This window comes from Castanea sativa, chromosome 11, assembly GCF_040712315.1.
Source record: "Castanea sativa cultivar Marrone di Chiusa Pesio chromosome 11, ASM4071231v1".
NCBI classification, from domain to species: domain Eukaryota; kingdom Viridiplantae; phylum Streptophyta; class Magnoliopsida; order Fagales; family Fagaceae; genus Castanea; species Castanea sativa.
The window spans coordinates 19,393,123-19,414,405 of record NC_134023.1 but is presented as its reverse complement, the minus strand read 5'-3'; the positions used below and the strand labels follow the sequence as shown (position 1 = coordinate 19,414,405).

General features: G+C 33.9%; 2 protein-coding genes across 2 annotated transcripts; one reads left to right on the top strand and one right to left on the bottom strand.

Moving 5' to 3' along the window:
- Positions 1 to 12,332: 12,332 nt before the first annotated feature.
- Positions 12,333 to 12,713, bottom strand: LOC142616186 (uncharacterized). The gene has a single exon (XM_075789052.1). The coding sequence runs from the start codon at positions 12,711 to 12,713 to the stop codon at positions 12,333 to 12,335; it is 381 nt and encodes a 126-aa protein (XP_075645167.1).
- Positions 12,714 to 18,095: 5,382 nt separating this feature from the next.
- LOC142617562 (uncharacterized) lies at positions 18,096 to 20,314 on the top strand. The gene has a single exon (XM_075790463.1). The coding sequence runs from the start codon at positions 18,167 to 18,169 to the stop codon at positions 19,364 to 19,366; it is 1,200 nt and encodes a 399-aa protein (XP_075646578.1). The 5' UTR covers positions 18,096 to 18,166; the 3' UTR covers positions 19,367 to 20,314.
- Positions 20,315 to 21,283: the final 969 nt, after the last annotated feature.

Below are 21,283 nucleotides of genomic sequence, written 5' to 3'. Positions count from 1 at the left end.
GAAATTGTTAACTGTTTTACCCCCTTAGGAACAATTCCTAAACCTAATTACTCCTACGTTTTGGCCTCTGCCTATGATCCCTATGCTTTGACCCCTGTTAGCCACCCTGTTCAAATTATTTACCCAAGAAAACCCAATGCTTCCCAATATATTAAAAAACAATATTTCCAAAACCTGTTTTTTATTGAACCAAACTGATCGACAATCAAGCTGCTACTATTACTTTACCCTTAAATGATGGTTTGATTGACTACTATGATAATAAGCTTCTTTTGTTGACTTCTTCAGCTCCTCTGACACTCCATATTCCTTCTTTGGATTTGTTTTCATTAAATCTTTCCAAAGTTTCTTCAAAACTTATCTTAGATTTAAGTTTTTTAGACTTTTCATCTTTTGTTAAGTTTTGCTTAAACTTGTCAAGATATTCTTTTTGCAGTTCAGGGTTACTAATTTTACTAATTATGATTAACAACAAATTTTCTTGTTCTTCACTTTGAGTTAAAATCCTAGTTGAAAACAGTGAGAGGGGTAGAGTCCGCAAGACAAGATTGAGAGAGAGCTGAGATAGTGGAAGATCGCTTGGTGAATTTGGTGGTATTGAATCTGCACAATGTGCAAGTTGCAACTTAAGAGGAGTTGGTAGAAGGTTCTCAAGTGAGGAACAAGTTGTTAGCGTTAATGCTACGTGAGGCTAATTTCGAAAAAACTTTGAAATGATGTTGGATAGGATTTTGAATCGATTGCACAAATCTTTATTGACTAAAATTAACAACTTAAAAAAAAGTCATAACACCCTTGTAATCCCATATGAACAATCTATCGCAATATGTTTACCTAATTGAGATTTTGGGGGAAATTAAAATGATGGTTCTGATCTTGTACCAGTGGACTGGTTTTGTGAGAATGGATTGAACTGATTTGATGATAAATTGGAACCTCTTCCTCTATTACAGGATGTTGGAAACAAAGTTTGAAAATTGCCTAAATTAATTAACAAATACAAAGCAGATTAGAGATATAAGATGAGAGTGTAGAGAGATATGAACTTATCGATTTGAGCCAAGGCACCCGTTGTCCTAAAGAAGCGATTTTGCCCCCACTAGAATGACTCCATCAGTGCAAATGGCTCAGGCGGTCGCTCTCTAGGATACAACGACAGTTCTTTTAATGTGCACTCACAAACATAACTTTGAACTTGTTATCAGATGCCCAATATAAAGATTAAAGAAAAATATAGGAAATAGTATTTTTGATGAACCCTAATTTTGTTTTCCTGCTTCTTGCCCATTTGAAAAGAGGAATGACCTTTTTGGTTATATAGAAGAGCTAATAAAAAATTAACCAAACTTAAACAATTGGCTGGCCTCATTTGTGATTTACTTTCCATAGAGAATTCCCTAATTGCAGTGAGTATTTTCTGGATGTTGAAAGTAATAAATCTTGCAAGAGTGAATAAGGAAAGAAAGAGGATGGTGGACTTAGGAAATTCTACCAATAAAGGAGTGATTTGAGGGATTTTATTCCCTTGACACCGAAGCTGCCCAAAATAGAGGTTTTATGAAAGGGAATCCATGATATTAGGGATTTGTTTCTGCTGAATCTCCACGTACTGGCTAACTTGCTTTATGATGGGCTTGGGCTAGTTAAACACATACTTGGGCTTCTAAGAAAAGGGTTGGGCTTCTAAGAAAAGGGTTTAAAAGTTTTAAACATATCTAACAATCCCCCACATGTTTAAAAAATTATATTTTATAAAATAGGGCAGTCACAAGATGAAATAGTGCTGATGTCTTGTGGACTTGAATCAACACTTGGTGTTTATAATTTAGAGTTTACAAATTCTTGGTGATACAAGATCTTCAACCAGATTCATAAACTGCTAAATATAAACACCTTTTTCTTGTGAATCTTTTGACAAGTTCCCGATTTGGCGTGTTTTGGCCATGCGCCCTACCTGGATTTTCATGAGTCCTCTAGAGAGTTTGCCCTCACTCTCATAGGAGGCGGCCCCACCTCCATACTCACTTGGTTGAATTCATCAAGTGTGTACTACCACACACCACCCTTAAAGGCTATGAATTCATTAAGAGTTATAAAACTCAAACTCATTAGTTTGGTAGTGAGCACTATCTACACCATAGGGAGGGACAATAAGATCTCAATCTCACTGATAGTGCAATCTTGAATATCTCCATAATGCCCATTGAACCTTTTAAACAAAGGTTGGGTTGTCATCATGGGTGAATCACTCAATGGGCTTAGGTCCCATCCCCCTCGATGTCTCATAGACTAATTGTCTAATTATCCCTTTTGGTAAGAGGATTTGCAAATTCTTTTCTAACCACAAAAACTTCATGACAATTACACCATACTTATAAATTGTCACACTATGTTGTGCCTTAGGTGCATATGCCTCTTCAACCCATTATAAAGTTCAATTTTTCCACACATATTTATAGCTTGTAAATCAAAATACAATAATATGGTGATATTAGTATTTCAGCAAGTAGATATCTCAACTTTAATAACTGCTTTTTCTAAGGTAACAAACTTAAATTCCATAGTTGATAAAGCATCATAGGTTTGTTTAGAAGACTTACAAAGTATAGCTCCTTCACCTAGGGTGAAAACATAGCCACTAGTGGAGTGTGTCTTGTCATCATTTGATAACCAATTTGTATCACAATAGTCTTCTAATATTGTTGGACACCCTGTAGATGTAAGGCCCAAGTTCATGGTGCCCTTCATATATCTCAAGAGATGAGTTGGAGCATTCAGATGTGCATAGGCAAGATATAAACAAGGTTTTACCGACAACATATGCAATGTTAGGATGTGTACAGTTTATTAAAAATATCACACCACCAATAATTTAGCATGCTCAGATTGTGCAACGGAAGATTCCCAATTTTATTATTTTTCCCTTTATTCAAAGTTACATTTGTCTATACATAGTTTTTCATATCAAAGAATGAAAAGTCTTTAGTAATTCATATCAACTTTCAAAATAGCATGTCATCCACATATAGGCACATGAAATCATCACTATCACCAAAAAGTTTTAATTTTTATTCATACATCTATCAAGTCTGTTTACAACAATTCTATCAGAAACCAAAGCTTTATTAAGCTTTTTATGCCACTGTTAAAAACTTGTTGTAATCCAATTTTTTTCTTTAATAAAATTTTTTATTTTTATAAATTTATTTATTTATTTATTTTTTCTTAAGTCACTATGGATGACTTCTAACAGCCTAGGACTCCTTTCAACCATTTGAAAGCTTTTAAAGTGTTTTGCCTCTACACATATTTCACCTTTCAAGTACTCTTAATTAGTTAAGTTGGAGTTGAACTCATTTGTTTCATTCCACCATGCTAAATGCCCAAAGACTCAACAATATAATCAAAAGAAGTGCTACTCAGCAATATAATCAAAAGAAGTACTAGCTTTATTCCATGTTCTCATAATCATAGTCAAGTACAAATAAGCAAAAGAAATACTAGACTTATTTCATGTTCTCACAATCAGCATCTAATACAAATAAGCCCCCATGATAGAAACCCTTGCCTACAAAATCCCCATTGCGACTAAGGACAAGCTTGTTAGATTCAAATACAAGTTTTAGTCCTGCTTTATTGAGCAAGAACCTAAATACTAAGTTTCTACGCATGTCAGGAACATGAAGGACAGCATTAAAGGCAAGGCTTTTTCCAGATATCAATTTGAGAACAACTTTTCCTTTACCCACTACCTTGGCAGTGCGTGCATCACCTAGGAAGATAATATCACCATCATTCACTTCCCCATATTCCGCAAACATGTTTCTGTTGGTACAGATATGCCTAGTGGCCCTAGTATCCAACACCCATTCAGAAAGATTGTTAACAAGATTCACCTCTGAAACAACAGCAACTATAATCTCTGACTCAATCAAGTTTGCTTGGGGTTTAGAGTGAAGATGATCTCCTTTCTTAAACTTACATTGGGCTGCATTATGCCCAACGTTCCCACACACACAGCATGGTCCCCTTTTCATTTTATGGATCCCATCATACTTTTTAAATTTGTTGTCATTTTTCTCAAATTTCTTATTAAGGCCCTTCCCATTAGCATATTTCTGAAAGTTTTCAAATTTTCCAGGTTGTTTTTGTTCAACTAGATTGGCCTTAGAAGAGAATTCACTTGCCAAGTCATTTTTGTCCTTTTCCTGGTTTGATTCCTCAATCCGAATATGGACAATTAAGTCTTCTAAGGACATATCACGCTTCTTATGTTTCAAATAATTTATCTATTCTTTCCATGAGGGTGGCAGCTTTTCAATAAGAGTAGCTGCTTGGAATGCATCATCAATGACCATTCCTTCAGCAAGAATTTCAAGAACAATATTCTGATACTCATAACTTGTTCCATGATGGGTTTGTCATCACTCATCTTATAGTCTAGAAACCTACCCACCACATATTTCTTAGTCCCAGCATCTTCAATTGAATATTTCTTTTTCAAAGCTCCCCGAATTTCTTTTGCAAACTTATAAGAGCAGTAGATATCAAATAAAGAGTTTGACAGATAATGCAAAATATGACCATGATATATGTGATTATCTTTTTCATAAATCAAAGCAGATGCAAAATGTGCAGATTCAGCCATATTAGCAGGAACACAATCCTCAAACAACACATAATTCACACGGATTGCTTCCAAATAGAATAACATATGTTCAAACCACCTCTTATAGTAATTTCCATCAAAAGGCTCAAGTTTTGACATATCTAGAATAACATACATTTTGCTAATTAATAAGAGCAATAAATCGCTTTTTTAGATTGTTGGAAACAAAGTTTGAAAATTGTCCAAATTAATTAACAAATACAAAGCAATTAGAGATATAAGATGAGAGTGTAGAGATATATGAACTTATCGATTTGAGCCGAGGCACGGAACTTAATCCGCTGTCCTAAAGAAGCGATTTCACCCCCACTGGAATGACTCCATCGGTGCAAATGGCTCAGGCGGTCGCTCTCCAGGATACAACGGTTGTTCTATTAATGTGCACTCACAAACCAAACTTTGAACTTGTTATCAAATGCCCAGTATAAAGATTAAAGAAAAATATAGGAAATAGTATTTTTGATAAACCCTAATTTTGTTTTCCTGCTTCTCTCCCATTTGAAAAGAGGAATGGCCTTTTTGGTTATATAGAAGAGCTAATAAAAAATTAGCCAAACTTACACAATTGGCTGGCCTCATTTGCGATTTACTTTCCATAGAGAATTCCCTAATTGCAGCGAGTATTTCTTGGATGTTGAAAGTAATAAATCTTGCAAGAGTGAATAAGGAAAGAAAGAGGATGGTGGACTTAGGAAATTCTACCAATAAAGGAGTGATTTGAGGGATTTTATTCCTTTGACACCAGAGCTGCCCAAAACAGAGGTTTTATAAAAGGGAATCAATGATATTAGGGATTTGTTTCTGCTGAATCTCAACGTACTGGCTGACTTGCTTTATCATGGGCTTGGGCTAGTTAAACACATACTTGGGTTTCTAAGAAAGGGGTTTAAAAGTTTTAAACATATCCAACACAGGATTGATTGAAAGATTGATTGTAGCCTGAATTAGTGTTAGGTCTTGAGTTTGATGTAGCAGCCATAGCAAAGACTGGATCTTTGACATCTAAACCCTCAATGAAGAACTCTTTCTTCAGTATTTAGAATTGTTGCTAGTTCATCAAAGCTGAGTTGAGCACTTCTAGTCCTTATGGCAGACCTAAAGGTATTATAATCCTTAGGAAGTTCCTTGATTGCTATATGCAATAATTCTTTATCATCTACTATGACACTTACAACCAAAAGCTTGTCTCAAACTACCTTGATCTTCTGTAGATAAAGATCCATAGAGTCTGTGCCTTTCTTGATGTTATGTAGCTTTCCTTTGAGATTCATGACATGTGATCTAGAAATAGATGAAAACCTATTCTCTAGAACTTTCCACACTTCCATTGCAGTAGTGCAACCTACAGTCAAGGCTAAAATGGAAGGTGAAAAAGTATAACTCATGAAAGTGAGCAAAGCTTTCTTTTTAGATCTCCAACTCACATAATTTGGATTCATGATTGTTGTGATTGTTCTAGAAAAATCCTTTAGATACTTTTCTGGAATCAATTGAGGCTCCTCCAAAAGCTCAAACAATGAATACGTTTCCAAGACCATAATGATTTGGTGCTTCCACAGTATGTAATTTGTGTTATCAAGCTTAACAGTTATCATGTTAGTCATGTTTGACAAGAGTAATAGCCCCATCTAGATGGTTGTTTTAGCCCATATAGAGACTTATTCAGCTTGTACACTAACTTCCCTTACTGTGAAGTACTTGAGGAAGTTGCCTACATCTTCATGAATTTCTTTTTTGAAGGAAAGAATTATTAACATCCAATTGTGTTAAAAACTAGTCTCTTAGAGTAGAAATAGCAAGCAAATTCATAACCATAACCATTTTAGCAACTGGAGAAAATGTTTTAATGAAATCTAGACCCTTTTTACAATAAGCCTAGCTTTATACCTTTCTATGGTACCATTAGATTTATACTTAACTTTATAAACCTATATGGTTAGATTCTAAATCTGCAATCTCAACTGCCATAGCTTCCGACTACTTGGGATCTTAGAAAGCTTCTTGATAATATTTAGATTCATGAGTATTAGAGGCAAGGGGACAAAAATGTTTGTATGTTATTTAGTAGAATCAAGATAGTGTTCTAAAGGATATTGCTTACTTGGCACAATGGAAGAATTGTACTGAGTTTGGTTTGCACAAATAACTAAACTACACTTATAAGATTGCAAATAAGGAGGTGGTTTAGAAATTCTTTGAAACCTTATTAAAGGTTGATTAGAAGTATTAGCATCAAGTGATGGAGCCATATTTGTATCATTTGTAACATGTGCATGACCTATTTCAGTTGCAAGATATCTGCAAATTCTAAATTGATTTTTGCATTAGTTACAGTACTAGGCAGAAGTGGGAACAATTGTAGGATAAGTGCTATCAATCACATAGGGAGTGGAAAACTATTCAACAAAATCGTAGGGAATAGATGAGGTAAAGGAATTGAAGAATGAGATGATAAGGAAGAACTTAAAGAAATGAATGGGAAAGTGTGTTTCATGAAACACCACATCTCTAGAAACAAAAATATGTTTTGTAGTAAGATCTAAGAGTTTATAACCTTTTACACAAGATTTGAATTTGGGATTGAACTTAGATCTGTTATGACTCAAAGTAGATTCAAAGCACAAGCAACCAAAAACTTTGAGATGAGAATAGGAAAGAGTTTGGTTGTACAATTTCACATATGGTAATTTTATTTGAAGAATAGGTGAGGACAATCTATTAATGAGATGCACTGCAGTCAGACAACATTCACCCCATAAATATAAAGGCATATTATATTGAAATCTAAGAGCTCTAGCTATACTCAAAATGTGTTGATGTTTCCTTTCCACATCAGAATTTTGTTGTGGAGTGGAAAAATATGAATGTTGATGTTAGGATTTGTTAGGATATGTGCCTTTAAATCTTATTGTATGATGTTATGTATGACTTAATGTTATGATTAATAAAGTTGTTTTATTTTTATCTAAAATAATGGTAACATGAATATTTGGACATTATCATATAGTCCATGAGATGCATAGTATGTGATTTATGTGATTTAGTCACTGAAGATATAAGTCACAAGTTCTTTGTAAACTCAAAATTTATAGTTCGTAGTTGGTGATGAAATTTGGCATTTCATCTGCGAAGACTATAACGTATCAACTAAGATGATTTGTTTTGATCATGGAAGTGGAGACTTCTAGTTGATATGTTGATATGTTTTAAGAGTTAAGACATATTGAATTGGACCGCTGTGAGATTTATTATTCTCCTAACAACTGTCAAATGAATAATAAATTTCACGACTTCTATTTGCATGAACTCTTAATCCTAAGAGAATAATGGACCTGATTATGAAGTATAGGTTACTCTGATATATCAGGAGTGAGATCTAAAGTAACGCTCAAAATCTCAATATGTTGGGCAGCCACATTTAGTGTTGATGGAACATATATTCTCAAGATGGAATTCATAATCTCTTAACGGAGATATAAAATATTCCATTGAGATAAATTTAATAGGTTCAATTATTCAGAGAGTTAGGCCTAACCACTTTGGTAGTAAATTACTAAAGTATATATTTATGAAATTAGATTTCATAAATATATAATGAATAACTTTAAAGGATTAAACCGGGTACTCAAGGATTAAGATGTAGTAATTTTCAAAGTGGCAGTCTATATTCATGACTTTGTAACTACAAATATTTTATGAAGGGGCTGCATGTATAATAAAGTCTTGGGATATAATTTATTAATAAGTCCTAGAGTGCAATTATATTTATATAGTGGTATTAAATATAATTAATGGTAACTTTGGACTTGTCAAGAGTTGATAGAAAAGCCCAAGGCCCATTGGAGCTAGTGTCTTATTGGTCCCTTTTAGTCCCACTCCAAGTCACACACTAAAACCCAAATGGAAAGGTCCAATAGGCCAGCTCAATTAGATAATCAGTTAGTTGTAAAGGGAGAAACATACCGAATTTTTATTAGTAATATAAGAAATGGTGTGTATGTGAGAGTGAGACACACTTTCATTCTCCCTTTGAAAACTGATTGAGAGACCACACATTTTGGGCGTAAAGTGAAATTGGAGTAAAGATTAAAAGTATTCCTGAGTACTTCAATCTTTGGTTTTGAATTTTACCACACCAAGGTACGCTATCTTGTTCTTAAATTCTGAAATTTACGTAATGCACGTTATCAATCATGAATAAAATAGATCCTTGTTTGTTGCTTCTGCTGTGTGTTTTGTATGAGATACAAAACCAGATTTTTCCAACAAGATTAGTGTCCTAAAATCCTATTGTATGCCATGTATGACATTATGTTCAATGCAATAAATTTGTTTTATTAGTATCTAAAATAATGGTAACATAAATATTTTGACATTATCATATAACCCATGAGATGCATAGTATGTGATTTACGTGATTTAGTCACAGTAGATATAAATCACAAGTTCTTTGTAAACTCAGAATATTAGTTCATAGTCGATGATGAAATTGGACATTTTATCTACGAAGACTATAACATATCAATTAAGATGATTTGTCATGTTCATGGAAGTGGGGACTTCTAATTGATATGTTGATATGTTTTAAGTGTTAAGACATATTGAACTGGACCGCTGTAAGATTTATTATTCTACTAACGACTGTCAAATGAATAATAAATCTCACGACTTCTATTTACATGAACTCTCAATTCTGAGAGAATAATGAACCTAATCATGAAGTGTAGGTTGCTTTGATATATCAGGAGTGAGATATAAAGTTACGATCAAAATCTTAGTATGTTGGGTAGCTACATTTAATGTTGAAGGAATATATATTCTCAAGATAAAATTTATAATCTCTTAACGGAGATATAAAATATTTCATTGAGATAAGTTTAATGAGTTTGGTTATTTAAAGTGTTAGACTTAACTGCTTTAGTATGAAGTTACTAAAGTATATATTTATGAAATTGGATTTCATAAATATATTATGAATAACTTAAAGGATTAAACCGGGTACTCAAGAATTAAGATATAGTAATCTTCAAAGTGGCAGTCAATATTCATGACTTTGTATTACTACAAATATTTTAATGAAAGGGTTGAATGTATAATACAATCTTGGGATATAATTTATTAATAAAGTTTAGAGTGCAATTATATTTATATAGTGGTATTTAATATAATTAATAGTAATTTTGGGCTTGTCAAGAGTTGATAGAAATACCAAAAACCTATTAGAGCTAATGTCTTATTTGTCCATTTTGGTCCCACTCCAAGCCACATACTAAAGCGCAATTGGAATGGCCCAAAAGGCTAGCCCAATTAAATAATCAGTTATATATAAGGAGAAAAACATACAGAATTTTGTAATGAATGAAAATTGTGTTTATGTGAGTGTAAGCCACTCTCTTATTCTCCCTTGAACACATACATATAAACTGATTGAGAGACTACATTTCTTAGGCATAAGTTGAATTAGAGTGAAGATTAAAAGTGTTCCCAAATACTTCTAATATTTGGTTTTGAATTTCACCGCACCAAGGTACGCTATTTTGTTCTTAAATTCTGAAATTTACATAGTACATGTTATCAATTGCGAATGAAGTAGATTAGTTAATTTTCCGTTGTGTATGTTTTGTATGCGATACATACTATGTTTTTCCTACAGTTGATGTATTATGCCATGAGTTGTAAAGAAATCTTTCATAAGGAACTCTTGTGCATTATTTGTTGTAATGTCGTTAATTTTGGTGTTGAACTAAGTGCAAATCATAGTATAGAAAGATTGTAAAAGAAGTCTAATTTTAGATTTATATTTCATGACATAAATCCATGTTAATCTAGTAGAGGAATGGAGAACAAGTTTTTGGTGTTAATACTTAATTGGTGTCAATCGCCATCAATTGGTGTCTTTAATCCCTTTTTTTTTTAAAGACTCATAACTTTATTAAGATGAAGATAAATTCAATACATCACGAGCCAATGCTGACTCAATAATAATTAGATCCTCCTCTACCCAAGTTACATAACTATCTAATCCTTTGACATATTGAGCTAAAATATGCGCAGGTTTATTTCCTTCCCTCCACACATCAGGCACTTGCACAAATCAAAAAGCTTGCAGTCTATAGCAAATTCCAAAAATAATGTTAAATAAGGCCATGGGGGGGCAACTCAAACCTTCAATAGTAGTAGAAAGCAGAAGTGAGTCACATTCAAAGTGGACATCTCGAACACCAACATCCCAAGCAAAATCAACAACTTCTTCAAAAACTTTAGCTTCGGCTTCTAGTGGTCCAAACAAGTAGTGTAGTTTCTTGCTTAATGCGGCTACCAACTCTTCCTGCATGATCCCAAATTAAAGTTCCCACCCCTGAGGCTTGCTGTTGCTGAAAGACAACCCCATTAGTATTGACTTTGTACCATGGAGGTTTTGGATTGATCCATATTTCCTCTTCTTTCTCTGTTAGTGGTGAAGGCCGAAAGTTGGCCACTTGAAATTCGGCAATCAATGATCTCGCTTTATGCAGAATCACGGCTGCAGATTGGCATGACTGGTCGTGCCTAACTTGGTTCTGATTAAACCAAATAATCCATGATATAGTAATAGCTAACTCTAGCACTTCATTGCTTACACGTTGTATGAGCTTTAGGTACCATTGAAAATCAATGGATTTTGGCAGATGGACCCCTCGCATGTCTAGTGGGAGACTCAAGAGCTTCTAGACATCTTGAGCCTTGGGACATGACTAGAATAAATGGCCACTGCTTTTAGCTCCTAAACCACAAGCCTCACAAGTCAAATCATCAATAATCTTCCAACTAGGGGTGTGCAGAAAACCCGCTAAACTCGACCCGACCCAACCCCACCCGCCGGGTTGGGTCGGTTTTTAGGACTTGGTAGGTTGGTTACAATTTTTTTTTTTTTTTTTTTTATAGCGGGTCGAGTTGGGTTTGGGTCATAAAATTACAAACCCTCCAAACCCGACCCGACCCACCTATATTTTAATATATGTTTAAAATATATTATATATTTAATAAATATTTTAAAAAAACTAATTGTAGAGCACTTCCTCGGTTCCTACTATCATATATAATATAAAATCCTATTAGTAATTTTAATATATATTTAAATATATTATATAATTAATAAAAAAATTTTAAAAATTTTAGATATATTTTATTTATAACTGAGTTAGGAACTCATGTATATTTTGTTTATAAGTGAATTAGGATACTAGTTTATTTATATTTTGTTTATCAACTCAATTGGATACTTAAACATATTTTGTTTGCAACTAAGTTGGAATATTACTTTATATATTAATGTATATTTTGTTTGTCAACTAAGGTGGCAAGTGTGATATATGTTTTTTTTGCTCAATTTAATAATAATAGTAATAAAAAAATTGTCTAACCCATGGGTTCAACCTGACCCAACCCAACCCATGTGGGTTGGGTTGGGTTGGACTTATATGATGGGTTGGGTTGGGTTGAATTTTTTTTTGACTCATTATGGTAGGTTGGGTCAAAAAAGCTCCTCAACCCGACCCATGCACATCCCTACTTCCAATGACAAAGATTAGCCTTAGTGGGTAGTATATTATGACTGGCCCGCCATGCAGAGTTTTTAATCTTATTAGGCTTATTGAGACCCCACAACAATTTCAAGAATTTCTTACTGCCCATTCGAAGCTTCAGGACGAAGATCAGATATGGATGAAAGAGCCACCTTGTGGGCACTGCTCACAATGAAGTGCCCCTTAGGTGTGAACACCCTCATTAGTCGATCCACTGTGCATCTAGAGCTCAAGGGAATGCCTAAAATTGTAGTAGCATCATCGGGGGAGAAAGCTTGTCTGATCACATCTGCTTGCCAAGAATTGGATGAGGGGTTGATGATTGAATTGACATTTACATCAATAGGTAATCCAATTTGTGGTGAAGTGAGTCTGAAACTGGATGGTGTTGGTAACCACTTATCAAACCATAACCCAATAGAGTCCCCATTCCCCACCTGCCAACGATAGCCCTTCTGCACAATTGATTGGGCCGACATAATACTTCTCCATGCGGACTAAAGTATCTGTACAATTCTGTAATCTCCAACCTTGTTTGGCCAGTAAAGCAAGATTAAAAGCCTCTAAATCCCAAAAACCCAATCCCCCTTCTTCTTTCGGAAGACACATTTTGTCCTAGCTTACCCAAGCCATTTTAGTTCTTTCATGTGTTTGCCCCCCACCAAAAATTTTGAACCATAGATGTCATTTCATCACACAACGCATTTAGGAGCTTAAACACGCTCATTGTATAAGTAGGTACTGCTTGAGCCACAATCTTGATTAATATTTTTTTTCCAGCGTGAGAGAGCAACTTTTCCTTCCATCTTAAGAGCTTATTATCCTGCCTTTCAATGAGTTGCCGAAATGTGTTACATTTATTTTTATCAACTAGTGATGGGAGACCAAGATACTTTTCATGCTATTGAATGACTTTTGCTCCAAATTGAGTCTTGATTTCATCCTAGATATCTGGAGGTGTATTTTTGCTAAAAAATAGTGAACTTTTATCCCTATTTAGCTGTTGCCCCGACACTTACTCATAAGTTTCCAAAATCTACTCTAAATTGGAATACTCCTCCCTAGTAGCTTTACAAAAGATAAGGCTATTATCAGCAAAGAATAGATAAGAAATTGCTAGAGCACCTTGGCAAGCCGCCACACCTAAGGAGGCCCTGGTGTACTGATGTCTGAAATAGAGATGATAAGCCTTCTTCACACAACAAAAACAGATATGGAGAGAATGGGTCCCCTTGGGCGTAACCCACTAGATGAGGTGATATTGCCACAAGGTTTCCCATTAATTAGAACAGAATAAAACACTGTGTAAACACATCTCATCATTATATTTACCCACTTTGCATTGAACCCCATTTTTTGCATAATTTTTTCTAGACATCCCCATTCCACCCGGTCATGTGTCTTACTCATATCTAACTTCAGAGTCATTTCACCCACTTTACCACTCTCTTTTTTGGCTAATATGGTGCATTGTTTCAAAAGCCACCAATACATTATTAGTAATAAGCCGATTAGACAAAAAGATGCTCTGATTCTCACTAATAATTTGAGGAAATAAACGTTTAAGTCTATTAGCCAAGACCTTAGAAGCAGGCCTAGATACAACATTGCTAAGGCTAGAAGATCTATATTGAGAAATTTTGGTTGGGTTCTTCACTTTAGGAACAAGCACAATGTGTGTTTCATTAAGTACCTTGAGAAAAATCTTTACAAAATTTTCACTTTTTAAGTTCTGTTTTGTAACTAAGTAGTGGATCGAGGAAGAAGAGGAAAAGGCCCAAAATTGTGTCATTGCAATAGTCAACTTAAAAGTCAATACATACATGTAAATGGTATCAAATTCTAATGAGATAGATGGACCGACTAATACGCTATGTATTGCTAATGTCAGAAACAATGTCGTTTCATGTTTTTTGTATTTGTTGTAATGGCCTGATCTTATGACAGTTAAATATTTAATTATGTTTTGATTAGTATTAACCGTTCCTAATTTTCATGTCTCTCTGTTAGGAGTAATGCTAGAGATATAAATTTGTTTACAAAAAAATTTTACAAACTGCTGATGTGGTGAGTTGTTATTGGTAAATGAAAAAGTGATATTAATAGTGGATCTAGATAAAAATTAGTAAGATGTTGACCATATCAACATTTTGTAAAAATGTTGTAAAATATTTTGAAGTTGTAGCATTACTCCTCTACTAGTATATAAGAGAAACAGAGGCTCCTGTAATGTATCCTTTTTAATTGCATTGAATACAAAACTTGTTCTCATTCATTCTCTTGGAAATTTCTATAAAACTCATTCCTCACCTTCTTCAATTCCAAAATATGTCTTACTTATTACTCCACTTCCACCTTCTTCTATTAATTTGCAACCTATGATGAAATCTAAACATGGCATTCATAAACCAAAACTTTATAAAACTATCATTGATTATACTTATATAAAGCCACCCTCCTATGTTGTTTCTTCTCAATACCCTAAGTGGATAGCTACTATAAAGTCTAAATTTGACTCTTTGAAAATACAAAGTTCTTGCTCTTTAGTTCCACCACTCATTGATAAAAATATTGTTACCTGTAAATGGGTTTATAAACTGAAAAGACATAGTTTTGGTACTGAAAATTTTTATGCAAGCTTGACTTAGTTGGGCCTAGCCACCTAACGGGTCTAATCCATGTATTTATTTTATTTTATTTCTTTCTTTGCAAAGCTCAAGCCATATGCCCATTGAGAAAGTGTGGTTTGAAGGGTATGAGTGTACATTAACCTAGCTTGCAATAACAGAACCAGAATTCATAATTGGAAGAGGGGGGGGGGGGGGGAGAGGGCAAATAAAAAATAAAAAAAAATTAATTTTTTTTATCACTATATATACTTTATCCATATTATGTATAGTCTATTTTATATGTTATACAAAATATTTATTATTTGAATAAAGAATTAAGAATAGGTGAAGAAGAAGAGTTCCTGGGGAGTAGAGAAGGAAAAAAAAAAAAAGTTGCCAATTCAATTAACATTGCAGTGTAAGATTTTTAACTGTACACGTGTCCACCTTCTTGTAAATGAAACAGACCCTTTTAGACTAGAAGGTGGTATTACAAGCATCCGTTGCATGTATTCCCCCTTTCACTTGTGAGGTTCATCCCCATGTGAGAGAAAGGATACATGAATTATATGCATGGTAGATTTTTCCCTAGACTAGAAGATGTGCTTGACCAAGCGTTTTGAGCTTGGTACACATCTTTGCTATGACACAATTTATTGATTTGGAAATTGTGAGTGGTGCGTCGGATGGCAAACATTAAACATTAATACTAGGACAAGTATTGGTTTACATTGTATTATCAATGTAAAATTCATACTATAAACTAAACATCAATGTAGAATTATATTGCAAAAAGTATTTAATATTGCATATTTGCATAAAAGTGTATAATGTTGTACACATTTATTTAATCTATAATATAAATCTTACACTGATAGTACAACGTAAACTACTAATTGCAACTTCTCCAAAAAAAAAAAATATACTAATTGCAAAATAGTTTGCCCCCAATATACATGCTTATTGCTATTCTTAGTGTTGTTGCACCCCTGCTGGTTTTGTAAAAGAGCTGTTGGTAAAATTTGCAAAATAATATCTATGTAATATTACTTTTTTAATGATATTGTTTGAAATGATTTGGGGATATGGCATTTACTTTCAAAACATGTTTTGGAAACACAATTTCTTTTTTTTTTTTTTTTTTTTTTTATACAAGATAGAATTTCTACTCTAGTCTAATCTAAGTGTATATGTGTGTGAAACTCCCTTCTGGAGACTTGAACCCCGGCCCATGCCCCCCATACTCCACAAGCATTTATACATGTGGAGTAACCATCGCACCAAAGGTGTGTGGTGGTTGGAAACACAATTTCAACACTTAAAAATTGTGTTTCCAAAACACGACTTAAAAAAAATGTCAAACTGATAGATTTCCAATAGTTTCAAAATAGTACAACTTTAAATAAGCACTATTAAAATAATATTGAGTAAAATGTCTGACACCCCCTAAACTTTAAGGTAGTTGCTCTTACATCCCTAAACATTTATTTTAGCTGATTTAGTACATAAACTTTAGTATTGTAATGAATAGACTCTCTTAACTGTTATTTTAGACAATTTAGGGTCCGTTTGGTAGAGTGGTTTAAACAAACATTTTCAGTTTTTAAACAATATTACACACTTTTTCACCCACACGTATTTTAAAAAATTACAAACAACATTACTCAAACTCCTCTATCAAATGGGCCCTTAGTACCTGAACTTTAGTATGGTAACAAATAGACCCCCTAAACTTTGATGTTGTTGCAATAAGACCCCTGCATTTTCATTTTTTTTTTAAATTTATTTGGTGCAAAAAGTGGTTAAATTAGTGGAGGAGGGGGGAGTTAGGGGAGTTTAATTGTTACGGTATCAAAGTTTATGTACTAAATTGGCAAAAGAAAAAGTTAAAGGGGACTATTTGCTACAACGCCAAAGTTTATGTACTATATTTGCTAAAATAAAATTTCAAAGAGTATAAGTGCAATTACTCCAAAGTTCAGGGGGTGTCAGGGCAAATACCATTTTACAAATTTTGCACCAAGTTGTCACTCTGATTTCTCATCTCTCTAATAAGCTCCATTCACCATTGGAAAAAGCATTCACATCAGCCTCAGTGGGCTTTTAACCAAATTTAATCTAAAAAACTCACTTTTGTTAGTTTAACTAATTTACTATTTACAAACAACTAAATTAACTTCAGTACTCTATCACTATTTTACTTTAATACTATTTTCTTTCTCCTTAAATATTTTTTTAACCCATCATTCCTAAGGTATGAATAAAATACGATTTTTATTTGTTGTATGAGTGAACAGTGCTCAGTAGATGTATTGATGATACTGTTCATTGTTAAGTTTTTTGGACAAAATAGTGAAAATATTGTGGCTGGGGTATGGAACCTGTGGGCGAGTTTAGCTTTTTTTTTTTAATTAAATCTGTTTGGAAACAACTTATTTAGCTAAAATTGAAAACTTTTTACTAAAAAAAGCTAAAAGTTAGATGAATATACAGTGAGACCCATAAATAGTATTAATAAGTACAATGAGACCTATGAATAGTAGTGAAAATAAGCTAAAAACTTTAATAAACTGTGAGTTTTATCACTTTCCAAACACACTTTAAATGTTGTTTTAGCTAAGCTGATGGAAATGATCTTGTTATTATAGCTATTGTTGTTATAGCTAAGCTGATGGAAATGCTCTAAGTTTGTTTTCTTTAATTTCTCTTCTTTTATTTCATATTTTTTTTTTCATTTACAAATATTCATGAATTGCGTTTGAATCATATTAAGATAATTGTGTGTTAAACAATTGGAAGAATGACATGTGTTAAGCAGTAATTATCAGCTTTTGTGAGGTATTTGAGTTAATTGAAGTCATTTAGGACTTTCAATAGTGAATTTTTCTTTTCTTTTATGACTATAAGCCTTTTTTTTTTTTTTTTTTCTTTCCCTTTTTCAAGACTCAAGAGTCTTGTAGACTACTGATAAGCAACCCTCAAAAAAAAAAAAAAAGAGTTCAACTGGAACAAAAATTTGCTTAAAAACTACTGATAAGCAAATTTTGCCATTAAATTATAAAAAATATATATATTTTTTTTACATATTTTATAAGGAAAATAAAAGGCTTTTTTTTTTCATTTTATTTCTACATTTTTTGGAAGCTAGAAATTGTGTTAATTATTTGGGCATGTTGACAGATTTTATATTCTCCAAAAAAAAAAAAAAAATCACATCCTCTAGCTCCTGCGTTGGGTAGAGCCGAAATAAACCACTAGAAGCCACCCGAACGACAAAAGACTCAGAAGTGAGAAGAACCCAACCTTTTTATTAGAGAGAAACAATGATTCTGCGTAGAAGAACCCTTTTAGCTTACAACAAAAATGCAATCTTTCACTCTCTCTCAACTCAATCAACTACCATCCAAACCCCATATCGTACAACTCCAATACCACCCCAAGATTCTGATACTCTCAACAAACTCAACCACAAAGACTGGTTAGCACCAAGTGAGGTTTTGAAAATTACCAATGCAATCAAAAACCCCACTTCACTCATCACGTTCTTGGACCAATACTCTAAACGTAAAGACTATAAACCCAATGAAGCTCTTTACACTTTGGTCATCAACAAGCTTGCTCAGGCCAACATGTTTGATGCCATTGACTATGTTATGCAAAGAATCAATGCCGAAAGGCATTGTTGTCGGTTATCTGACGAGTTTTTCTATAATGTTATCAAGATTTATGGCAATGTAGCTTGTCAAACAAGCAAAGCAATCGATACCCTTTTCGATATGCCAAAGTATAATTGTTGGCCTAGTGTGAAAACCTTTAACTTTGTGCTCAATATGCTTGTTTCGGCGAAACTGTTTGATGTTGTTCATGATGTGTATATGCGTGCTCCTCAGTTGGGTATTGAGATTGATGCTTGTTGTCTTAATATACTCATCAAGGGGTTGTGCGAGTGTGGGAAATTGGAGGCCGCATTCTACGTGCTCGATGAATTTCCTAAGCAAAGGTTGATGCCAAATGTGAGGACATATTCGACACTAATGCATGCATTGTGTGATAAAGGGAAGGTAGGGGAAGCATTTGGTTTGTTTGAGAGGATGGAAAAGGAAGGGATTTATCCAGATACGATCACATACAATATTTTGATATCAGGGCTTAGGAAAGAAGGGAGAGTCGAAGAGGGCATGGAGCTTTTAGAGAGAATGAAGTACAAAGGGTGTTATCCGAATGCAGGATCTTATCAGGAGGTTTTGTATGGATTACTTGATACCAAGAAGTTTATTAAAGCAAAGGAGTTTATGGGTAGGATGATCTTGGAGGGTCAAAGGCCAAGTTTCATGTCTTACAAGTTATTGATTCAGGGGCTTTGTAAGGACAAGTTATTGGGGGATGTGGATTGGGTATTGAAGCAGATGGTGCAGCAAGGTTTTGTTCCAAAGATGGGGATTTGGAAGCGGATTCTAAGAAGTATGTTTTCAGGAAAGAACCGAGATAGCAGTATTTCTTTTGAGGAAATTGTAGGGAATTAGCTAATTTGAAAATGATAAGGGTTGTGGCGAAAATGATCTCATGATGATTTTTGCATACACAATATGGTCCTTTGGAGAGTTCTAGTTACAGAACTGCTACCAAGAACACTATCTGCAAGGAAAACAAACTACATTGATCCTTGAATTGTAAGACTATACAACTGAAACAAGCTACAAGTTCCAGTACACCTGATGGCTACTACTATGCATATCTTTAATCAAACCACTTCTATCCACACTTTTTTGCAAAGTTGCTGAGTCTGTACTTTGTCAAAAGATAAGCTGCAGAATGGAATTCTTATCCTTATGGCTATTGTCCCTTCCAAATATGATAGATTAGATCATTGCTGGCATGTTTAGAAACAATCTTCCAAAATTGTTCTCTTTTACCTATCTCTAATCCAATTAAGTCTCTAGTCTCTAGTCTGCATAATTCCAATTAAGTCTCTTTTACCTATATTGTAAATGTGTTATAATAGCTGTAATCACAAAGATATGGTCCTGCTCTCAGACACCAGTCTGCACTCTTTAGAATTAGCACAGTGTAGCCTCTATGCCAGGACTCAGATTGATTTGATCTTTTGACAAACAATCCTTAATTGCGAGACATGTTACTTTGGATAGTTTTAAGGAAGCAGCACAACTGCCACCAATCAATCTGTGGTGGCCTCTCTTGAATAGCTTCCCAAAGTTCTGAGGTGGTAAAGTTTCCAGGCTTTGGAGGAAGGCATCCGACAGGATCAAGAGAGGGAGTTCTATTAGACTACTAGTATGTGGAAATAAACCTCAACTTCTGTATGCCATAAGTGCATGACATGTTCAGTGCTTTATTGTTTCACATGGAAATTCAGCCAGAATTACTTAAATGGACCATAGCAAAGATCAAACATGTTGCTTTTGTAAGTCATGTGTAAAACCCGTACAGCTTACTTTCTTGAGACTCCTTATAAAAAAAAAAAAGAATTGCTTAAAAGTGTGGCTTTTATTTCTCTCAACTTTGAAATAACAATGGTCCTCTCTCAAAAGTTACCAGATCAATTTTAATTCTGGTTTGACTCTCTGATATGCCAGTTTCAATTCAAAAAATTGAGGGAGACTTTTGAAACTATAGTTATACATCAAGTTCTTTTTTTTTTTTTTTTTTTGTTTCTTCTTGTTGGACTAATTATATATAGCTTGATTAAAGACCAGAATGGGTTACAACCCTGTTAAACCAATCACCAATATGTAAGTTTATCCAGTAGAAAAAATCCCTCCTTGCTTCAGAACTGCCTCATGAAAATTTGGAGGTTGAAAACCATGCCCTTGGTTGTTATTCTGGCACGTTTATAATTGGAATGTGCTGCCATTTTTTTTTTTTTTTTTGAGAAGCATTAAGTTGGAAACTTAACTTGTCTGAAACATTACTGTTTCCAACCCTTTTATTCTCTTACCAGCAACTCGTAAAACCTGCTTCACATGGAGTTGCACCAAAACATATATAATGCCAATATGGCACTTAGGCTAGGGGCATTCTTAATATATCGACAATAATGTGAAGTGGCAAAGACAATCTAGTATAGAAGCAAGCGGTGCATTTGAATTGATGGCCTCCAGGTATTCTGCATCTCACATTTAGCACTCAAGATTTCTAGTCAAAGATACGGAGCAGAAATTTGCATTTGTGCTATTCTCAGCTACTGCTTGCACTAAAATATATCTGGGAAGTGAGAAACCGGGTGATTTTACAGGATATAGATTTCAACATACAACAAGTAGCAACCAGACTTAACAACAACAAAATTCTTACTTTAGCAACAACAAAAAATGTAAAATTTAAAACTTTAGTTTTTTTTATTATTATTATTACAGGAATTCACATGAGTGAATGATTTCACACACTAAACACACTTTCTCAACAGCATTTACTATTTAATT